We start from the raw sequence: 24,205 nt of genomic DNA, 5'->3' as shown, positions 1-24,205 counted from the left end.
TTATGAAGTTTCAAGTTATTCTTTGTGCGCTAAAGAGGTAGGCTCAAGATAACAGTCTTCTTCGAAAGACTGAACGTTAATATTTTCCAAATCCCTTCCACATGATTCCTGAGCCTATGTTTGACCCCATTTTTGAACTTTCACATCAAAATGGTTCATACAAAAACTACCTGCCACCTGTTGGATTCCTAACAGAAACCGGTCCCTATTTTGAGCCGGATAAACGTAGTACCCCCAATTAGGGTTGCCAACAGTCTCTTCAAAACACAAACAAAAAACAAAAGGAACTGTTCCGTATTTAGAAACAAATGTACACATTGAATAGTTTAAGAATTGTTTAACACACAACAAAAAGCAAAAAATAAATAAATAAAAATCATCATGCCAGGAGGGGTAAAGGCCATCTGGTTGGTCGGGCCTACCTACGAGGTGACCCTGATTTATTTTTGCAACACCGAGGCCCCGCCACCTCAGTCACACCTTTAAAGCTGCTACACCATATGCACCCAACACCCACTTCACCGACTCAGTTTGGCAGCACCGAAAGAGGAACGAAAGGGGGGGGGGGGGGGGGGGGGGGGGGGGGGGGAAAGCACCTTTCCGCCAAACTGAGAAACGTGTGCAAGTATGGAAAGTATTTGACTTGAAATTTAATTATTGTTGGGAAAAAAAAAAAAAAAAAAGATCTAAAATTGAAGCTCTGAGCTAAATGATAAAAGTCACCAGGTGTCTCAAACTAAAATTTATATCTAATATTATCCCATAAGTTTGGGACAGTTTAGCACCACCTGTCCTCTTTCAGTGCTTCAAGCAGTGTGACGTCATTGCTTCAGCATTTTAAAACAAAATCATTTCCGGAAGCATTGTTTCATTTACTGTTTCAAGTGGGTGTTAAAACAGAGAATCGCTTCCGAGTAAAAAGCTTGATTCATTTACAGTTCCAAGCAAGTTAAAGGGGTTACTTCATATTTTTCACTTTAGGATTTATTAATAATAATAGTTTGGCCTTAATCTTTTTGCTTGGGACAAAATCTTTATTTGGTACAGTATTGATTTCTAATGCAGCTGCATAATGTGATGGTGCAGAGTAAGCATAAAAACACTCAGCTTTTTGTTACCACTGAACAGGTGAAAAGGTCATTAAAAATGTCCTGCAACACAGAGAGGGTCACTATGGAGGTCAAAATGCACATTTACCCCACTAAATGTAGAGAAAACTTTAAAGACAAGTTATGTTAGCTGCTTACCTTAGCCTGATAGTCATCAAGTAACATTGCTGTCCAGGTCAGTCATTACAAATCAACTGCTGACAATGTAATGACTCAGTGGACAGCGGTGTTACTTGACTATCAGACTAAGGTAAGCAGCTAAATATATGACTAGCCATTTTAAAAGATTTCTTTATATTTAGGATCCGTAGTGATCCTCTCTGTGCCATCAGACACGTAATGACATCATCACCTGTTCAGGGGTAACAAGAAGCGGGTCACCGAGTGTTTAAAAGTGTGATGAATGTGTGTTTTGTGACACACACACATTTAACGGTGAATTCTGAAGTAACTGTTTAGTAATCATTTATTCATGGTTTTCATACCAACTTATGAATTTATATATTAAGTAATAGATGCTAAACACCATGAATAAATGAACACATTAGTGAACTTTGAATTTAGTTAATGCTTAATTCTACACAAACATGAAAATTATCAGTTAACTCTTAATTAGCCGGCGTCAATGCTTAGTACTACATTAACTAACAAACATGATATATTATTCCTCAACACATTAGTTAACACTAAATTAACCCTCAGTTAATGCTTATCACTGTAGCTAATGTACACGTATTGTAAAGCGTTAGCAGTTTAATGTTAAGCTGCTTCATTATGCACAATGACACGTCACTATGTGGCTTGTAAATGGTTTTTATTAGCAAAATAAGGGAGATGAATCTACAAAGATTCTCCATCCATGGAGAACATACACGTACATCAACAGGTTGTGGCAGGTTTTTTTTTTTCTTCTCCATATGAAGAAATCAGGGACTTTTTCCTTTTTTCTTAAGTCACTCTTGTTGGCAAAGTCGTACTGATCTGGAACCACAGAACAGGCTCCCTTGTTCGACACCAGCTTCACAGATCCCGAAGCTGTGCTTTTGCTTTAAAGTGTCACTAAAAGAAAGAAAGAAAGAAAGAAAAAAAAAAAAAAAAGAACGATGTCTGAACACTAAACCCCCCCCCCCCCCCCCCCCCGCGTTGTTAAAACTGTCTTTTCTGTGCTTCATTTTTTTTCTCCGTAACACGTTAGAATATACAGTAAAATGTGCTGACGGGTCTGAGCGCGCTGCCCCCTCAGCGCCGCAAGTAACCGCTTTCCAAATGATGGAGAATGAATGTTTACAAGCCAGGACCCCAGGTTTAAGTTAGCAATGTACATCTCAGTATCTTACTGTAGGCACAGCCTGATGGGCCTACCGTTGTCATGGGGAGTGGCGGTGATGGGGTAGGAGGACTGTGGAGGCTACATGTCCATCACCATGGAGACCCATGTACTTTCAGACCAGAGGGACTCTTCCTCATCTTAATAGTGGAGCGGTGTGCACAGACGAAAGCGATGACGCGAACGTATGGAAACAGTTTGTGTTTCGAACAATTCAGCAGGCAACAGAACGAGCGACATGCCAAGGCACGAGTACCAACAAACCGGGCTCACGGCGGAGCCTCGTCCCCGACGGCTGGTGGGAAGGAAGAAAAAGAAGCATTTCCACCAGCAGCAAAGATTCCGCTTCCGGAGACACTGCCGCCGCCGCCTTCTCCTCCGAAAACATACAAACGAAAGGAGTTAAAAAGGAAAACTTATGTCAAATTTGCAATGTAGCTTTTACAATGACACAAACATCCTACACAAATGTCAAAAACACTACTTGAAAATGTCTCGAAGACAAAAACATAAATAACTCTTAAAAGTGGCGTTATAGTACAGCACTGGTCCAGAACTGATCCTCCAGGTTCTTCTCGTCTTCCCCAAAGATGCACAATATGCCGACTCCACCACCTGAGGAGGAGGAGACGCAAACCATAAGAGCAGGTTTCTTCTTCCCTACATCTGTAATTTGTATAAACAAATTATTTAAAGACTACAAACTTGTGCATCTTTGTGTAACTCTGTTGAAACCAAAAATGAGCAAGTGTTCATTCAGTTATTTTACAAATACATCAGGTTCATTATTTGAAAATGAAATTATACCTTTGTGCAACTATTTCTAATGTGGAAAAACCATCAAGAAAGTATTCACACTTATTAATCCCGTTTATTTTTTTGCAAAGCGCTACGCGGTTATACCAAATGATGTCCAGCAATAAAAACAAGGAAGGACGGGAAGGTTTTCTTGCCAGGAAACGGCTCGTCGTGGTCTCGTTGGTCGTCCCGCTCAGAAGAGACCACAGTCTTTCAGGTTGTTTTTGATGATGACATCAGTAACGGCGTCAAAGACGAACTGCACGTTCTTGGTGTCGGTGGCGCAGGTGAAGTGGGTGTAAATCTCTTTCGTGTCCTTCCTCTTGTTCAGATCCTCGAACTGACACTGAATGTAGGCGGCCGCTTCCTCATACGTGTTGGAGCCTAGAAAAGACAGACGCAGCGGCAGGCATGGTCAAGAGAAGGAGTGAGCGATCTCATATGTCCAGTTAAGCATGCATTTAGATACTGATTACACTGTCAGGGAGGGGCTGTCAAAAAAAAAAAAAAAAAAAAAAAAAAGGAAGCTGATCAATGCCCTGCAAAGTCACTTTCAAAAACGTGGGGATAACTCATTACAAAACACTCAAGCTAGCGCTACAACGGCATAAACAGTCTGTGTGTAAACTGTAAATACATGTACGCGTGAACTGCCGCGGTTCAGCAGCTCAGCCACCATGCACACGCAACGCATGTGGTGTGAAACCTGCTTTAGATGACACTGTGGTGGAAGATCGCTAAAGTTATAGAGCAGCTAAAATTTTCCAAGGTACGGATCATGTTTCAAACCGTGAGCTTCTAGGAAGCCTACCTGTGAACGTGAGAATGGGTCAACAAAAATTTCTTAGAGTTTTGGTCAAAGTAAAGTTTTTAAATTTAGATCGTAACTTAAAAAAAAAAAAATGCTACTAGGTTCAGTTGTAAACGATAAAACAAAGCGCTCTTTGCGTCTGGAAAACGCGTGCTGGTCTCACCAGTGTATTCTGGGTAGCAGATGGTCAGCGGGCTCTTCTTGATCTTCTCTTCAAACAGATCCTTCTTGTTGAGGAACAGGATGATGGAGGTGTCCGTGAACCACTTGTTGTTGCAGATGCTGTCGAACAGCTTCATGCTCTCGTGCATTCGGTTCTGAGGAACGAAGAGGATGCGGGCTACAGCGCTTTGCATTGTGGGAACACAAACTGCACGGTTTATGATACTTCTCTCAACCCACTCACCATCTCCTCGTCTTCAGCGAGCACCAGGTCATAGTCGCTGAGTGCCACGCAGAAGATGATGGCGGTGACGCCCTCGAAGCAGTGGATCCACTTCTTCCTCTCGGACCGCTGACCGCCGACGTCGAACATTCTGCACGAGGAGTTAACGAGAAAAAAAAAGAAAAAAAAAAGCAATTTTACATTAGCGTGCACAACACAAGAAGAAGATCTTCAAACACACAGCGCCTCAACTGAGTCTCCGCCGCTACAGGTGGTCGCGGCTCACAGCTGCACGCGCACAAAGGGAACTGCTGCGCCGGCGGATGACTCAGTGACAGGAAGGGAACCCGTCTGAGCCGCCGTGTGAAATGCTTTAAACCAGAGAGGAAATTCTCACTTGAAGTGCAGGTCCTTGAACGTGAAGTGCGTCTCCACAATGCCCGTGGTTTTGACTCTGGTCCTCAGCACGTCCTGCTGTGTGGGGATGTAGGCGGGCTGGGATATCCTGTCCAGATCGTTCAGGTAGCTGAGAGAGGGAGAGACGGGAGGAAATGAGTGGGAGACCAACGAAACCAAGGTCAAGTCTCGCCGTGAGAGGCGAACAAACTGGCACGGATTTCATATTTCAGCCTGAAAACCAGCGATGACTCAAAGTTTCCGATCACACAGAGACGAGCGCTTTGCAAATCAGCTTCTTTCTCCCAATAACACGCAGATGAATTAACTGCCTTTGAGCTGACCGACTAATCAAACCACATGATGGCCCGTCCCGGATCAGACTGTTTTCACTTCCTGCTCTTGGCAAACAAACACAGCGGGATGCCAAATTCTTCCTTGCCTGAATACCCTCGAGGTGAGATCAGATGGGAAAACGTGCTGCGTTTTCCTTCTCTAGGATCAGGGGTGAAAACCACTGACCTGCCCGGACACATGATCCAGAGAAGGAATGCACGAGTGCAGTAAGTAGGAATAATCAGGTACAGCTGATGGATGGATCAACAGAATTTTGTTGCGTTTTTTTTTTTTTTTAAAGACAGACACCTCGGGAGTCATAAAACGTCATTAGAGACGTCTAAATTGATCATTTTGGAATGGTGGCGCTTTAGGCTGCAACAACAAATCCATCAGATTAATCAATTAGGTTATGGATAAAGCTCGTAATTTGCATTGATTAGCTTCCCTGCAGATATATATTGTAGTAAGAAGCCGTCCTATATGGGGCCTCAGGTCCGTTGGTGCTGGTCCTTTGATTCCGAACCATAAAGTCTGAATGAACAACTTTGACAGGAGGCCAGTCGAATGCAAGTTACTTCCCCAGTAAAGGATGGTACCCACTTGTCCAAGGACACAAACCAGTATCATGACCCAAAATTGAACCCAAGTTGACATATTAGGAGACAAATTCCTGATCACACTGATCTACCTGGTCTGCTAAATCCCAGTCATCACAGCAACAAAAAACAAAACCAGCTTCAAACTATGCAAATCTCAATTTGCCTACAGATGTTTATTGTTACCTTTGAGTGTCTGAGAAAACATGTGACAGCAAGTGATGTGCACCAACTCCCTAATTAGTTAATAATAGCTCTGCATCATTAACTTGGGATGGTTTCATTTTTAAAAAGTCTGAAATAAACCCAGGATGCGTCATAATACACAAATCCACTGAGCTGAGTGCTTTTGGCAAGACACCAGTAAGCTGCTGCCGCAGTTCAAGTGAGAGTTAAAGAAGGCGGGTCTGGAATACAGCGAAGAAACTACTAAAATTATGCCTGTGTCCAAATACTTACTGACCTAATTGCATATTTTTCTATACACACACAATCATTTTTCTGTTTTTATGGAAAAACAACCAGACAAGTTCAACAATTTTGTTTTGTTTTTATGATTTATGTCATAACTGCTTCCACAGAGGCGCAGGACTTGCAGGTGGAGCAAAAAAATGAGATAACAGTGAAAAAAATGTGACAGGAGCAGAAATCAGCCTGTTGTATGCCTATAAATGGATTATGGGTGGGGGAGGGGGAGTTGAGGGGACTGTTCAGTAGCAGCGCTCCATATTCAGGAAAAGCCTGTGGACAACAGGATTAGGATAACCAATCAGGAACTGGCCAATAACACCACATCACTGCTGATGTCTGTTGAGCAACAGCAGAACACTGAAAACAGCTTTTCTCTTGAAAACACAACACAGGACCTGCGTCGCCGTGATGCCGTTTGACTCCGCGCCAAGAGCGGTTGCAAAATCGACAAAATAATGGAGCCGATTAAGCAACTTTGACAAAAAAAGCTTTCAGGGAAGCTGCAGAGAACGGACTGTGGAGGAGAGCAAATATTGACAGTCTAAAACTCAAAGTCCAGACAGATGCATGATGGGAAACGTCTGTGTGGCTTCTCATTAAGGCAGTCGTTAAAAGCTGACACACACATTTGGCTGTCCTCGCCGTGCCGCTGTTACCGCGGTGTTTGTGAGAGAGTGACTCACTATGCCGCCGAGTCGTTGAGCTGATATTCGCGCGAGCGGCTAAAGCAGGCCTGCACGCCGCCATCCCTCCACAGCCGCTTAATGACTCCGGCCAGCTCCGCCGTCATGAAGCCTTCCTCCGCCGAGCCCGCCAGCGCAAACAGCTGCCGTGCGTCGTCCTGGGGAAGGCGTCAGAGGGGTGGAAACCACCAAAGTCAGAATGGTTAACGATCAAAACCCACCGTTACCAGATCACGAGTAGACATCGGCAAGTTTTCATGCAAAGATGATTCAGCCGCTCACTGCTCTTTGAACGTCGCCAAAGTCTATCTTGAGGCGGCCCATGGCTCTGATGATGGCGATGATGGACTGGATGGTGTTGCTGTACACCACGGCTTTGTACTGCTTACACTCCTCTTCTGAGTAGCCGGCCTCGTGGATGATCCTGCACAAGAACAAAAACTGGTCAAATAATTTCCCACCACATGAAAGCCAGACATTCATCTCTTTAGAGCTACACTGTGTAGCATTTAGCATTCGACGGTTACTCTTGGTTGGTTTACTCGCGTCCATCGCGTCACGCTGCGCGGTTTGGCGCCAAAACGCGTCCTTACATAGGGATTACATGGCAACCTGTGGCTGCAGTCGCTCGCGTCGCGCCCGGTGTGAACGCAGCTTTATATTTCTCAGAAACTTCCAAACAAATAACACATTATCTAACAGGTTCTCAACTTGTTAGCGTGCGTTAGCGACCATTAGACTGCAGAGGCGGGACGAAGTCACTGTCAAGTCATCAATCTGTAAGTCCCAAGTCAAGTCTCAAGTCAGCTTGCAAACAACTGGTGGTCATTATTACTTGAGAGCCGTGTTGTATGAAGTACCGGAAAATCACACTTAAGTAAAAGTACAGATACCGATTAAAAAAATGACTTTGGTAGAAGTTCAAGTAACCGACTGAAATGCTACTCAAGTAAAAGTCTTAAAGTAACTAGTGTGGTGACCCCTAACGGGAACAGCCGAAAGACAAAGAAGAAGAAGAAGTATGACAAGTAATGTACAACTAAATGTAGTCAAGTATTGAAAGTAAAAGTACAAGTAAATGTTAATAATCAAAAATGGACTGATTTTTTTTTATAAAAGTTTATCTAGGCTTGTAAATTACTGGTAGTATTAATCAAAATACTGAAAATTGTGCACATCACACAAAAACACTTCAGAAACAAGGTTTCAAAACCTAAACGAGAGTAGGCTCCTCACTAGGTGTTCACAGGAAACAGTTATTTATTTCTATATGTATTTATTTATTTTCATTGTTACATGGTTTTATCTTTTCTGTTGTGTTTTGTTTCATTAGGTTCTTTTTGTCTTTCTCTAAAATTGTACTGTATCATTACTAGTCTATTAACTATTATTGTCTATTATGTAGACTATTATTGTTGTTGCTATAATATATGAATAAAAAATTTAAAAAATTACAATTTGACTCTTATGACAACGAACTCAAATCAACACAAACATGCTGATGCGAACAGCTTAATGCTAACTTTAACATTGAAAACGCCATAGAAATGCTAACGCGTTAGCATCGGTCCAGTTTTTAAGTTATAAAATACGTCTATCAACTGTTTCAGAAGACCATAACAGGTCGGTTTAACATAAAAATATTAAATATTACTCAGACATATGCTCTTCAGGGTTTTAGCGGGAAAAAAATTAGGATAAAGCGAAATAAAATCCACGAATCGTAGATCGAATCACTGCTTCGATTGGTTCAGGGTTCAAAGCAAAGCCGCGCTGCAGAAAAGTTGATTACAGATGTAGAGAAGTTATCATTTTCCTGACAAACATCCCAAGTGTGCAACTGCAAAAAAGCCTATCGGACATGCTTCATGACAAATCGGCCTGACTTTGTTGCAGTCACTAATAATCAGTGGTGTCTCTGGGTGAAAACACGACTTTTTTCGTGTGTGTGTGGTTTTTTTTTTGTAACGAGTAACAGCATGGCGCATAGAAAATGTATCGGAGTAGAAGTATGCAATTAAGGACGGAAATGTAGTGAAGTAAAAGTAAGCTGAATTAAAAAAAACTCAAGTACAAAGTCTCCCAAAACGTACTTAAGTACAGTAGTGAAGTATTTTTACTTCGTTACTATACAACACTGCTTGAGAGTGACTTGATGGTGACTTCGTCCCACCTGTTACACTGTATAAGGGAATAACCGTTAATTCCGCTTTATTTTTCTTCTTCAGTCTTCCAGAAGTGCCACATAATGTGAAAGGCAGAGTATGTTCTATTTGGGTGACTGTACCAACGTGGCAGTGCAATATGGCAACGCCACAACAATTAAATGATGAGAGCCGTCAGTGCTGACACAGGCAGGAGGAAAAGAAAAAAACAAAAAAAACAAAACAAAAACCTCAAAACAATGCCAACATTCCAGTTCTGTACACAGAGACAGAGGCATTCATGCAGCTGAAATTAACTCACTTCATCTGTTTGACGATTGTGCTTTTTCCTGATTCGCCAGCACCTGTGAAAGACAAAAGAGCGCATTAGCACGTCTAAATATTTCCCCTTTAATGCCCTTAAGTAGCAGCACTCGGGAAATGATGTCATGTGGCCAATAATAAATAACGTCACAAGCAGGGAGCGTGAAAATTAAATTTGTCCTTGACCACGGCAAACAAAAGAGAAGCGAGATGTGATTATGTGCGTTTGTGTGGGTAAGTGGGTTAGGGTGCAGTTTCATGTCCATATTTAACATTAAAAGGGCCGGTGCTGCTCTCAGTGTTACAAGTCAGACTAGAAGAGGCACTCGTGGAGCGCAATCCACATGCTGCATGTTAAACAGCAGCTCCTTATGATTCAGTGTGGGGGGTTCTCACGATACTTAGTAAATAAAGTTTACTTATACACCACCTTTCAAGATAAAAATCACAGTGCTTCACATAAGAACACAGAAATTAAGAACAGCAGAAAAGTAAAATGAGATCAAAGCCAGCCTATACAAATGGGTCTTGAGCTTTAAACATTTCAGAAGAGGCCACAGAGCCTAGGTCCAAAGGCAGTGCATTCCACATTTTGGGTGCCACCAAAACCACTGATTTCCACATGGATTGATCAATGACCCCACGTGGGCTTTTTGCTGGGGGGAAGGCAAAGACAAACGCTGCCTCCAGGTGGACAGCAGCAAGAATAAAGTATCAGGTCATTCCAAAGTCCAATATTACATGTTCAACACAAGTCAGAGAAGGAATTGTTTTTCTGAGTGGCTCAAATATCATTTGTGGCATCTTATTGCATGTAAATAGTTGGAAAAAAAAAATACCTGAAGCATTTCCTGCATTTTAATGTAAATAGTTATGTATAACTTTGTTGTCTGCTACATTTGTACATACGTTTTTGAAATTTAGCATTTATATTTGCATTCTAAATTATAAATATGGTTTGTTACAACATGTTTGTGGTTTTCACAGCAAAAAAAATAAAAGCCTGTTTCGAATTTTATATTTGTGTGAATTTAGATTCACTGTGTTAATATGTCAGAATGAAAGAAAAGCTATAAAGTCACAGGTGAGGTTGTGCTGAACAAAATGACACCTTCATAATTTACCTTAAATTATGACGATAAAACCAAAAGTAGCCAAATATGCCTAATTATACCCTGAATGCCACAGATTTACTTTGTAACTGTGCTCATTTTTATGCATGTTTAGGCTTCACTGGATAAAATTCTATTCATGAATAGTTTTTAACCCAAGTTGAGTGTTTTGTAACTGTTGTGTTGTGCAGAGAAACAGTGTCATTTCAGGATGGCGACACGCTCAGCAGCGTTTCTGCTTGACGAGATGCCGCCGTGAAAAGAACGGGGGTGGGGGGGTAACGTCAGCATAAAGGGACACTTTTTTTTTTTGCTTTGGAGATAGCACTCACTCTCAAACGTCACAGCGCCATGGCAACTGGCTCTACCCAGGACATCTCGAGCGTGAGGCCACAGTCACCTGAGGAGGCTGAGAGCGCGCGTGCGAGACGCGTGTTCGTTATTATGCATTATGCATCTGCAGCCTGTCTGTTCGCTCCAACAAGTCCTTTTATCAAAGCAGTCAACGCGGCACTGTTTAGGAAAACCACAGGATCGCGACGGCTAAACACGACCGGCTTCTCCTCTCGACTGCAGCAACTGAAAAAGGGGAAGTTTGTGGAATCATATCATGAAATCAATCTATCAGTTACCTTGTGACGTTTGTTGGCGGAGATAACGCGGCGAACGCTTGCATAATAAATCATAAGTCTAATCTCCTAGTTCCACTTCCTTTAATGCTGCAGAAGAAAAAGATGCTTTTGTTTCCCTTCTTCATCCTGCTGCAAACTACATTCCACAAAACGATTTTAGGAATTTATAACGTGCATCGGATTGCAGCGTGCACGCACGGCCTCTAGAGTCTGACGCATGATCCCTGAGTAATAACTGCATGCCTCACCTTCAGCATAATTAGATGAAATTCACCCGAGGACACGCTGTTTTAATTACGTGTCAGCACTCGGGTGCTGGAGCGTGCAGGAGAACAGCGACATTACAGTTCAGCTCCCCGGACTTTAAGCTCGAACACACCGTGGCATGAATCCCAGCGGACCACGCAGACAGATGGCGTGCACAGCGTGGCTTTTCGTGTGTTGCCAGTTGCATCTTCGGCTCTCACTTTTCATCTCAGTGAGCTCGACTTCAGGGATGCTGCAATCTCAAGTACTCTCCCGAGAAACTTTCAGCCTGATTTGTCAGCAGGATCAAGCTGAATTTGTTCAAAGATTTTGTACACAAAATCTGCTTTTAGGCAAAAGTACTTTTTCTCCCCCTCAGGCTGATTTGATGAAATCCAATGATTTTCTACCCTGAAACTTCTCGTCATCTGCAGAATTACTGGATTGTTCCAAATAAACAATCCTGAATAATAAGATTACCCTTGATCAAGTTTTTTTTTTGAAAAACACTTTCTAAAGACCAATTTTTTTTTTTTTCAACCATGGATCAACACACTCAACAGGATCAGAGTAAACTTTTCTGACTTTTATAAGACCATGTTTCTCCAGTAGCCATCTTCTAACATTACACTTTCAGATTGCATTTCTTGGTTGCTTGAGAGTTGTTTTATGCTGCTGCATTACGCACCCTGATTTTAAAGACTCCATGATATCATCTCAGTTTCTGGTTAAGATAACAGACTTTGGAGGCATTCTGCTTTCAGGATGATCACTCTCTCTCTCAGTTATGCAAAGATGTAAGCTGGGGCAAACCACTTCAGTCATTTATTTCATACCACCTACTACTGACTTCTCTTTTTTTGCTCAGGGTCACCACAGCAGATTAGATATGTATCTGCATATCAATTTTGGCACAGGTTTGAAGGTAGATGCCCTTCCTGAAGCAATGCCACATTACATGGAGAGTGGGTAGGGGTGGCCTTGAACTGGGAAACAAGTGCCTGCTCAAGCTGCTTGGACATCACCTAATGGAGACCCTGAACATAAGATAAACTCAGTTCCCCATTTGTATTTGAAACACACGCACACTATCCAGCTGAATACTAAGGGGAAAACAGAAAAATTTCCAAATCATTCACAGTATACTGTTGCATTTGATGTAAACTGGGAACTTTGGATTTCTGACTTGCTGAACCAAGTCACAGCAAAATTTTCAATTTGGGTCACTTTGACCTGTATTGCAATGACCTTTTTGAGATAATTAATGGTTGCAGGGTGGTGACGAGGTGCAAAACTGAGAACTCGATCACATGATGTCAGGAGTTTTTCCAACTTCAACAGCTGTTACACACATGCCCCAGTGGTGGGGGGGATGCAGATTAAACTCAGCATAGCGCCACCAAGAGTTCTGGAGGTCCAGACAATTTGTAATGACAAATGTGGCAACACACCAGCGATTGTGTACTATATGAACACCGACAGACATTTTCCTGAATGTCTTAACAGTTGCTGCCGCCATATTTATTATTGAAAAATATGAAAAGCATGATTGAAATACATAAAAAAATGCTGCAGGCCTCAGTATTATCTACTTTTTCACCATCTTTTGCTACAAAATCCAGCTATGACAGACAGCACTCCATGCAGTATATTTTGTTGTACACTAAATTACAAAAACGTTCCACTTCATCAATTTCTTCCACCCGACAGAACCATTCCTTTAAGCCATAGCAAAACGCAAGATGCGTCATAAAACACTTTGCTTGTTAATTTTGAGAACATTTTTCAAAATGCAAACTAACTGTGTGCCAGTGACAAAGATAAGGCCCACACCCGGACAATGATACTTCCACTGTAGCATGACAAACGCATAAAAGGTGCTGCCGTTTGATGAATCATAATGGAAACATGCTGTAACTGTGCAAAACAGAGAGCAACGAGGTTTTCTGCAACTGCCGGGTTTTGCACAGAACCCTTTAAAGGAAACCCTTGTTCACTCCTGCTACCTAAAACGTGGCTAAAAAATGGGTGAAGTTGCGTAAATCCAGAGATGTCATTGTAATCAAAGACGTAAGGTACTCTGTTTTTTATCATCCAGGTGTGGATTGTGTAATCTGGAAGGTGTAAATCTCAAAGAGCACTCAATTTAACATGCAGGCACGTTAACGGGACGCACAGAAGCAACGGTCTGACGGTCATGCAGAGTCATGTTACACGCCCACGGCTGATACGCCCACGCCAAAACCGCTGCAGCCTCCAAACCACTGGCACAGCTGGTTTTTGTTTCTTGCGTTTCAAACTATTTCTGGATGATCCAAGCTAACCCTTGCAGTACAAATGCAGGGGGCTTTCTTTTGTTTCTCCCCACAAAGAACAGAACTGTTTGTATCAGCCAACAGCAAATGTCATTCCTCTTGGAACTCCCCCCCGCCGATCTGTAAAAGAAACCAGCACGAGTAGCGTTTTATAACGGCAGAATTTGGATAGAAGCATGAAAAACTATGACTAAAATAGTTTTTGAGGTAGAGCAGCTTTAAGTTTGAGATTAAACAAATGTTACTCAGCAGCATTTTTTTTTTTTTTTTTTAAATATGAAAAAGCAAAGCACAGATTTGTGTTTTCAAGCAGGGGTGTAGCCAGAGTTTTCTGAGGATGGTGGGGTGGCTCCAGTCAGTTGGATAAGATTGGACTGGGTGCAAACAAAATGTTTATTTACACTTTTATGTTCTGAATGAAATATTATTGGACTTAATTATTAAAAAGCCTGAATTATTTTAGTGCATATCTTGTGTGAATAAATTGAAGGAAAAAAAAGTCAAATTTTCATATGGTTTAAAGAATTTATAAACCATCTAGTCGTGTATCACATCAAATTCAGCTACAAATGTCACTCTTTTGTAGTGTAAAGACACAGAAACATGAAAAAAGGTTGAAGAATTTGATCTTTTGAAATGTGGGTGCAGGTTAGCGATAGCAAAACCCTGAGTAGCTGACGCAGCTAACAAACATGAAAAAAGGTTGAAGAATTTGACCTTTTGAAATGTGGGTGCAGGTTAGCGACAGCAAAGCCCTGTGTAGCTGACGTGGCTAACAGCTTCTGATGCTGCTGTGGAGCCACCGCTAACGCTGCGTCTACGGGAGACGCGTCAAATTATCTCAAGTTATTTGAAAAGGTTCTGACAGGATTCCTCAGAAAAAAGAAGTAGGAAATCCCGAGGTCACATGATCGTTGACAGCATTTGGGTATAAATCGGGAGTTTTACGAGATGATACGACATCATGAAGCCAGGATGCTGGTTCACCTGAGTCCATGTTTAAGCACACTGTACAAACACGGATGGTTTCTGGAGTTGGGCTGCACAATGAGTTACCACATTAGTGACGCCCCATTAGCGGCATGAGCTCATAGCATCCAGCCACACCGTTCCTTCGTTGAGTCCTCGGGCGTATACATCACTCCTCTTCTCCCTTTCAGATTTATTCCCCCTCTCACTCACGATTCCTCTTCTCCGTCTCCCTCTGTGGGGATATACATGAGTCACTCACGGCAGATTCCAGGAGCCGCCGTGCGCGCCGCTGCCCAGCAGGGGAAATCACCACGCTAAATCAAGCGGATCGATCTGTTGGCCAATCGATGGGTAAAAGACTGTTTCCTGCACAGGCTTGAGCTGTGCCAAGAGAGCTTGAGGAATTCACACAGTGCAACTTCTTCCATCACCCGCAATACACGTCTCTCGCTTTTGAGAGGGGTAACACCATCACACTGCACCACAACATGCTTGGCAATGCTGGTTACATAACAAAAACAAAACAAACAAAAAAACAAAACACAAAACAGGAAAGATTAAAGGCAAGAGGAATGAAAAACAACATCGCTGCAACTATAGAAGGGGATCATAATATATTCCGGTCAAGCAAATAATGTAATGCACAGTTTCTTAATAGATTATTTGCTTTTAACAATGTTGAGAGTTTCTGAAAATTACAGAAGAATTGCACTTATGATGTCAACATTACATGATGACTCAATTAAACCCAGTTCTCTCTCCTTGAAGGTGCCAACGAGCCGCCTCAGGTTTGGACCTGGGTGCTGCCGTGCCGTGAAAGATTCCTCAGCGCCGCACCAGTTGCCGCCCTCCAAAGACTCTTGGCGCTCTCCTGGTAGTTTTGTCTTTTCCAGAGATGAGTCTCCAGGCAACTTTAACCTTCATATCGTGTGCTACCTTCCAACGGAAGGCAAGCAGCTACTCTAGGATTGCAGGAACACAAGTTTGTTTTTCTGTGTTTTAGGGCAGTGAAGTGTCAAACCACCACCAACTCAAAAAAAAGGATCATCTGTAGACTCAGAGATCACCGACACTCCCTGGATGGAGAATAAAGCCACACACAGGATGTACATACATGGAAGAGGTGGGGATGGACTGGCTGTCTGCCCGAGTGGTTGCTATCCAGGACCCAAAGTGGTTTCTGTACCACAGCACATGGATGCAGTGACGTGTCTGGCTGGAATTACTGGCCTTCATACTTTTTTTTTTTAAATGACGTGCCACGTTCCGTTCATTTTAAATACCACAGAAATGTGTCAGATTGCTGCGGCAGAAGTTCCCAAACAGTTTGTGTGTACTTGCGAGGCAACACTTTTAGTAAGGACACAAATGCAGGAAGCAGAAGAAAAACCACCTCAAGTGGGAAAAAATTTTTTTTTTACATAAATAACCAGCTTAAATACTGAAGTTAACAGTTCCAGTTTAGTACAGGCCGACCACTTCGGATTTATGGGGGGGGGGTCACCAGTTATTATCGAGTAAATTAAAATAAATAAAATAAATGGGCAATAATATGTTATTATTAAACCCTTATGACAAAAATATAATTCCTATTACATTTGATGTTTTTACTATTTAAACATGAACTTTAAATAACTAGAAATACAACCAACAATCACATAGCGCACATTACACGTCAATTCCATCGGCAGCCACCGTGTCTTATTGTTCAGCATTTGCATAAAACAGACTTAACATCTATTTTGGCCTCGTCTAGCTGCTGGAATTACAAATGATTCCCTCTTGTTACTATAAAATGCCCACTCTAATTGAAGAAAAAAAAAAAAAAAAAAAAGGCAGCTGGTCGCTTTGCCTCTGTCTCTTGCAGCCAACTTTACCAAGGGATGACGAGGGTCCCAGCAATGCTGGCCAGCCTTTAAATAATGCTGCCGGCGCACCCTCCACTGGACACATTACATAACACCATTTACAACAGCCAGTGTTTTTCTGCGTTATTTTGTAAAATATTTTTGCATACCTGCAAAAATAATGGCGATATCAATATGTTCATGAAAGGCTCGTCCGACCAATATAATGGTTGGGCTCTACAATAAAGCAAGAGAAAATAAAAATTTAATTTTCTTCAAGCAGATCATGTTCTCTCTCATCAGTAATTAATCCTACCAGTCTCTTTGGACGTGACTGTGCACACGCAAGCTGGCAAATATTCAGTTACTCACGTAAAATTCACTTTGTGTCACGGTTGAAACTTGAGTGTTTAGAGTATTTAGCATTTATGACCTCAGTGGAGCAGCCATTCCACCGTTTGCAGACTAATATTTACACACCAGCATTTGATCGGGGTCACCTCTACGACCTAATACACTTTATTCCACAACAACATCAGAAAATCACACTGCAGAATTGCAACAACAACTTTACAAAGGATTTTACAAACTATTTGCAAAGTAAACAACTCGGACCCCCTCCACTAGCGCCACTTTACCGCGGCCGAGCTTGTTCATTTTTAATGCTCCAGTTATGAGCGGCGTTCTCATCTTACAGACCCGGTCTCCTGCTTTCACCTGCTACGTGCCACTGCAGGTGGTAACCTGAACAGGCTCGGCCCGTTACCTGGCTACCCACGCTGACGAACGGTCCAAACACAACTCTGCGTCGTGCACGGGGTGCGCACGTCGCGGCACACGACTGTCGAGAGATCAGTAGCAAAACTGAGGTCAACAAACAGGCCGTGCAACTGCAGCCAAAACGAGAACAGCTGAAGGCAGAATGGCAGCTGATGTCATACTCCAGGTTAGAAGTGCAGAACACAAACGTGACCCAACACGCCCGACCAGTCAGCAAGCCAGAAACGACACCTGAGGAATGCGGTCTAACGTCCTTAAGAAGACGTGGAAAAAAAACAAACAAAAAAAACCCCCTAAGTTGTAGCCACACAAAGACTGAGGAAATGCAAAAACAATGTCATTTTGGAAGATAAAGTGTGACTGAATTTCAGCTAAGACATCAGGATTTGGGATTTTTCTGCACTACCTGTTTGGTCTTTGCTTGTTCCAGTGTTTAGACCAAGTCCCAGTGACAAACGTGTTTGCATGTCAACATTTCCTAAAGCCAACGCTCAGTGGAAAGATTTTTCACCTACAGCTTCTGCTGACATTCTAACATGCAGTCAGGTCCATAAGTATTTGGACATTTGACCATTTTTACAGACACACGCACACACACACACAAACTCAAATTTACAAAATGCAAGAAATTATATCATGACCGCATGTATCGCTGAGGCCATACGTTTAAATACACTTGAGCTAAAACTGAACAATGCAGAAGGTCTATTTTATAAAGTTATTTTAAAGCAACAGTTAGAAGTTCTCAGCGTACAAGATTCCACAAAAGTCAAGAAATGGATTATTCATTTTAAAAGCTTTTGAATGACTCACTGGTATAATTTGGAATTATTTGGACACCTCTGGCTATACTGGAGAGAGTAACCCTGTAGAATCAGAAAAATACAATACAATAAAATAAAAATGCTCCAGAGTGCAGTTTTGGAACAAAGGTTTAACAGAACCTCAAGATCATAAAGGAACTGATAAAGGAGTATTTTAAAAGACATTTTAGGTTAGAGTTTGGCAACCATGGAGGAAGCCATTAATTCAAAAAAGAAAACTTTTTTTTTGGTTTGCTTTGTTTTGTCCAACCAGCAGTCCAAAACTATATGAGATACTCAATTTACATGGCTCCACCATACCAGAGAAAGACAGGAAAACCCATATGAAAAGGTGCAACTCTCAAATATCTGGCATTCTTTCTTTAGAAATTACTTAAAAAAATGTAATTGCAATTTTCTATCTATTATTTATTGTATGAATCATATTTTCTAAGATGACTTAGCCTTTTAGCATTTCAATCATCAAAATGATGTGAAGTGGTGCAAAGCAAACCATAGCTTTTTTCCTTGCTTGTTTATGACAATCAGTTCTTTAATCAGTTCTTTCTTTTAGCTCAATATCCTGAGCTTGAAAATGTTAAGAATTTAATTATTTTTAAAAAAATCCCTACAAATTAACCTTTAAAAGATGTTAAAATGCCAGACGATAAAGTTTTTAGTCTCATTTAGTTGGGCCTGGGCGCCAATGAGGCTCAGTCCTATTGTCATGGCATTAAATGGGTTTGGACAACAGGAAACAGGCTGCTGTTGGAAGGATTTAACAAACACAAATGGTTTGCAAAGATGCAGAAACAGATGTGATGTCAATGCCAGACAAACAGAATGAAAACACCCTCCATTTACTTAATTCAGACAATAAAAGCAAATGAATAACCAGTGTTATGTTCCAAACATGTTTGACCAGCACTGATCAGGAATGGGACTGTTCATTTGGGTTTGGTTCTGGTGTTATGCTTCAACCAAATTCTGGCCAGAACGGTATTATCATGAGCAGGAGTATGTACTTAACGGACTATGAATCTACAGTAACATTAAATAAAAATATGTCTTTTGAAAATCACAACTAATACAGTTGCAGTCTATTCTGTTCCTGCGTGCTTTAAATCTGCAGTGATTACACCTATTCTGAAAAACCTAAATCTAAGTCTTCCGGGTCTGCTGGCTAATTATAGGGCAGTAACAAATCTATCTTTTTGCTTGCAGGTTCTTTAAAAACATACATTCACAGTAGGTTGTAGGTTATCTTGCTGACAGTGATCTTTTTGAGACACTGTAATCAGTATTTAGAACTTATCACTCCACACAGACAGCACTTACTAAAGTGTTGCATAATCTGCTGGAGATGAACTTGGATACCACTATAGTGTTGCTACTGCCAGCTCTCAGTGTAGCGTTTGAAAAAGTTGAGCTTCATATAGTGTTGGATAGGCTTAAAAATTATTTGGGTATTACTAGCCAGGTTCTCTCATGGTTGATACATCTACCGCACCAATGTCGATGTGTCTTGTATAACATTACATCAAAAGTTGCGCCGGTAAATTATGGGGTACCGCAGGGTTCTTTATTAAGCCCTCAGCTATTCGAAGAATAGCTGAAATATTTAGATCCATTGATTTGTTCCTTGATATCTAACATCATATATTCTGACCTGCTACACACAAGCATCAGAGGTCTTCAAATGGTTCAAAATGCTACAACTACAGTTATAACCAGGATATATCTTCACAACAGTAAATGCACTTTCAGTTTAGTTTAAAACTGGGCAGCAACCTTGATCTGACCAAATTACATTTTGGTCAAATTACAAATTACAAAGATCGGGAAAGCTAAGAGACAGACTCTACAGCTCCATCGAGGTTTCCTCGAGACCACAGGTGAATTTGTGGATCCAGAACCTCAATTTATGATGGAGGATGTGTGGACGTAGGAACCAGTGAAGACAAACAAGAAGAAATCATGCAAGAAGAAGAAAGGTGGTAGAGTGGGAGGACTAAATTGGCAAATTCTTTCTTAAATTATTCAAACTACGTAAAGTCTCAAAGTTTTTGAAACTATTTTCTGGAGCTCCGAACACCCAAACCACATCTACTGACAGCGTTACTGAGGCGACTCATTTAGTTTCATTGTTAATGGATCATCTTGCTGTTTTTTTAAATTATTAATAAAAGTATGTAGTAACTTTAGATCTATATATCTGGATGACTGTCAATCTTCTTGATTTAAGTTGCAGACTGAGCCACAGTCACACTTTACTTCCAGTCTGATTCTACTCTGCAGCTACATGAGTTGATTTCAATAACTGGACTTGAAACCCAAATTCCTTCTGCCAAATCCCTGAAAGAAAGACCAATCTGTTCTCGTCCTGTCCGGGGGTTTATGGTAACCACACAGCCGATGTGGTGTTTGAACCATTATGCAAGCAAAACCAGAAACACTGCGGACAAAAAAATAAAAATAAAAGCCGAGTCTGGACTTCAAGCAAAATCTAATCATTATTCTGTACGTGCACGTGTGGCAACGCGCCCCCCCGGTCAGGAATGCCATGACTCAAACGTTGGTACGGTGGCCTCACCGAGTGTCAGAACGGAGTTCTCAGAACTATCAGCACTGTAGGAGGCCATCAGAGCTGTAACTTCATCCAGCTGCATATGCAAATATGAAATGCAAAGAAGTGTTACAGCTGGAAAATCTGTGACGCTACCGTAACGTATGTCTGCATAATAGATAACAGATGGAGGCAAAACGCCTTGAATCCAAGATCAAAGGTGCAATGAACCCAACAAGAAGTAGCTGGTGTGTTACCAATATAGTTTGTTGTATTTGACTGTCAACCTTGAAAGTACATCTGGTGTGGAGATGTGTCGTTATGATCCCACAGCTGATACGCGGAGCAACGACGCAACACATTAGCCTCCACGTGAATATGACAAACTGGACATGCATTTGGTGACTGCAACCCAAGACCAATGCTGGCCCCATAGTGCGGTCAATGCGGCGACAAATCCAGTTTAGTGTGGACCATTACTCCTTAGCTGTTTTCACGGTTAATAATTTGACCTACATTTAGGTAAACTACTCATGACAGGAAGTGCAATGATGTGCTAGCAAGAATAGACCAAACAGAGCTAACCATCCACCTCAAGTCAAGCCAACATTTTCAGTTAATTTAAAGTAAATCTAAAGATGTGACAGCAGGCAGGTCTATGGGATATTACATAAACAATGCAAAATTGTTTTTTTTTGGAGTGATCTGTGGCATAAAAATTCCACAATTTTAACCAATTTATCAACAATATTTAAAATTGTAATTTGGACATTAATAAGATGGTTGATATGGGCTGATGATCTGGATTTCAGTGCAGAAAACACAAATATTTGCCAATGCCAATTATCTCAAAACTAACTTAACCGGCCTGATTAATTGGTGTAAAACTAATTTAAATTCATGATCAATCAAAATTATTTGGGCGAATGATGTAAAATATATAAATCGTGATTGAGAAACGCTCCCAAGGATTAAAGAAGAAACAAGACCTTTATACACACACTCAAGGCAAGAAACAACTGGATACCGACCTACTTGAAGAATTCACAGCTGAGACTAAAAATATAAGGCGGCACAAATATAAGCCAGTAAAAACCATAACCAGGACAGGTATCAGGCAAAACTTCTCCTGAAAGTCAGCTGGGGATCTGGAGCTCAATGTAGGAGCTCCAGGTGTTTTCAGCAAAATTAGACCCATTTATTTTGGCACCCGAGCAAACACTTCATCCAGATTGTCTTAAAAAAAAAAAATACAAATTTCAGGAAAAATCAGGAGAATTCCCCTGCCTGTTATTGTCAGTAAGAATAATAAACTGGTGGAATTAACTCAGAGCAAAAGTGGTTGATTTAAGGACACTTGATGGATTTCATGAAGACCACCACCGTGCCAAACAGGAATATAAACCTGTAGTTAAACCCACATCTGATCAGCACACGCTACAAAAATAATGTGTCAAGATATGCAGCTCCTTTAACTATAAACGCTACTACAGAATAAGATATCAGATCAATTTGATCAACGTTTGCACTGTCAAGAAAAAAAAAAAAAAAATCCCCCGAAGGGGAAAATTTAAAAACAACAGAAGGCCTTGAACTATTAAAAATCATGATCCATACGGTCTATGATAGCAACATCATAGATCACGTGAGGGCGTCCTGTGAACTGAGAGAGGGATGCTGGGAAGCACACTGTGACGGCCAATCAGAGTACAAAAAGGTACAGCGATGTCATGTGGTTGTTGGCTTGAAAAAATAAAAAATAAATAAAAGATGGCAGAAAAGGCTACAAAATATCTTATTTCGGTGTAAATCTAACATGTTTCTTTTATATTTTGTAAAAGCTGGGTAGGAATAAACATTTTTAAATTTAAAAATGTTACCAGGTAACACCTCTGATTTACCAGACATCACACAGACGTCTGTGCATCACCTGAGGTCAAAGGTACTTTCCGGTCATTTCAAAAACTCCTTTGTGCGGGGGGTGTCCCCCACTGCAACATGGGTTTACACAGATTTATTGATTCCTCACAATTATCTGGAGATAAGGACTTTTCTGGGCGCGACTGTCATGGGATTCAATGATTAATAAATAAAAAATGCTAAGTTTGAATGACTTTGGGGAACTCATTTAATGCCGGTTTGCATAATGCGCAAAAGATCATTGGCCCCTGAAAGGCTATGGGTACAAACATGAACTAATTCCTGCAGATAGCACAAGAAGGAAAATAAATATTCCTTATGGAATCCCCCCCCGATAATATATTCCCTTTATTAAAATAACATGTCCAACACTGCTTGGATTTCAGTAGAAACTACGTTTTTGTCAGCTTAGTGAAATTTAAAAGGCCGTACAACATTAAATTGTGAAAAGGAAAGTCCGAGCTGTCACCAAACGCACCATCGGGCACGCCCTTAAAAAAAAAAAAAAAAAAAAGAAATAACAGGCTGGCTCCGCCCCTGGAATGACGGTATTTTCAAATAAACACTTAATGAAACCCAGAAATCAACTGTTTCAAACGTATAAAATTTTTTTTTTTTTAAATATTTACGTGAACATCAACCCCCGCAACCACAAAAAAAAAAAAAAAAAAAAAACAAAAAAAAAAAACGTACACTCTTGCAAGTTTAGCTAAAAGCACCGGAGAGGAAGTGCGGCGGGCGGAATTTAAAGTAGCTGAGGCTGATTTTAAAGTTCAGCCGAAGCTGCGGCGGTTTTCAGGGCGTGTTCGTGGCTCACCGAGCAGCAGCAGTTTGACCTCCCGGGCCGCCTTCTCGCCGTCGTCCCGCAGGTTCCTGTCGATCATTTTGCTGCGTTCCACCGCCGCCTTGTCCTCCGTGCTCAGCGTGCACCCCATCCCGACCGCGTCCTTCAGACCCACAGGTGGACAAAGAGCTCAAACACCGCACACATACACACCCCGAAAACACCAACACACACACACACACACACGCCCTTAAAAAAAAAAAAAAAAAGCTCGAACTGAAAAAAAAAAAAAAAAAAAAAAATAAATAAAGGAAGCGGACCGACTCTACAGCAAACAGCCGCGTTTCCCCTCCTAGATTAAATAGTCCCCAATTACGTCCGAAATGAGGCTAATTTGATCCTGAAGCAGCTCCTCGGTGGCGCCGCTCCCGGTTCGTCTCCATTCGTTGCAGTTTTGGATGTGCAGCTGCGACAGGAGGAGGAGGAGGAGGAGGGAGCGCCGTCTGTTTCCAGAAAGAAACAACGCTGTGATCGGTTGAGTCTTCTTCAAAATAAAAGCTCCCGAGAGAAAGGGCGCCACTTCCGTCTTGTGGGCGGGATTATTAGTATTTTTTTTATTTGCTAAAAATCGTGTATTATTGACGTTAGCATCGTTCTAAGTTAAATTATTTTGCAGTTTAATATTAAAATTGATAAAACTCCTTTAATTATTAACCGTGGTAGTACTTAATCTTTAACTATTATAATGTCTAAACTCGTGAAATGCTACAAATTTGTTTTCAAATAATAGAAGGTGCTTGTTTTCTGATTTTGCACTTACAATGTGTTGTAATATTGTGTGTATT

At 41.3% G+C, this 24,205-nt stretch overlaps 1 protein-coding gene across 1 annotated transcript; it reads right to left on the bottom strand.

Moving 5' to 3' along the window:
* Positions 1-1,906: 1,906 nt before the first annotated feature.
* Positions 1,907-23,603, bottom strand: gnai1 (guanine nucleotide binding protein (G protein), alpha inhibiting activity polypeptide 1). The gene is made up of 9 exons (XM_034162930.1): positions 23,394-23,603; positions 9,382-9,424; positions 7,198-7,339; positions 6,916-7,073; positions 4,828-4,956; positions 4,452-4,581; positions 4,209-4,362; positions 3,390-3,618; positions 1,907-3,051 (listed from the first exon to the last, which is right to left on the bottom strand). The coding sequence occupies exons 1-8, from the start codon at positions 23,509-23,511 to the stop codon at positions 3,428-3,430; spliced, it is 1,065 nt and encodes a 354-aa protein (XP_034018821.1). The 5' UTR covers positions 23,512-23,603; the 3' UTR covers positions 1,907-3,051; positions 3,390-3,427.
* Between the last annotated feature and the right edge of the window lie 602 nt (positions 23,604-24,205).

The sequence above is a fragment of the Thalassophryne amazonica genome, chromosome 22 (genome assembly GCF_902500255.1).
Source record: "Thalassophryne amazonica chromosome 22, fThaAma1.1, whole genome shotgun sequence".
Lineage (NCBI taxonomy): Eukaryota > Metazoa > Chordata > Actinopteri > Batrachoidiformes > Batrachoididae > Thalassophryne > Thalassophryne amazonica.
This window is presented reverse-complemented; position numbering and strand designations above follow the sequence as displayed.

What these genes read in the sequence shown, in the direction of transcription:
- gnai1 (XM_034162930.1), bottom strand. Translation starts at nt 23,511, where the DNA reads ATGGGGTGCACGCTGAGCACGGAGGACAAGGCGGCGGTGGAACGCAGC. An exon ending in GGTCAAACTGCTGCTGCTCG is followed by an intron (nt 9,425 to 23,393) that starts GTGAGCCACGAA and finishes TGTCTTTCACAG; the next exon opens with GTGCTGGCGAATCAGGAAAA. An exon ending in CTCAACGACTCGGCGGCATA is followed by an intron (nt 4,957 to 6,915) that starts GTGAGTCACTCT and finishes TCCCTCTCTCAG; the next exon opens with CTACCTGAACGATCTGGACA.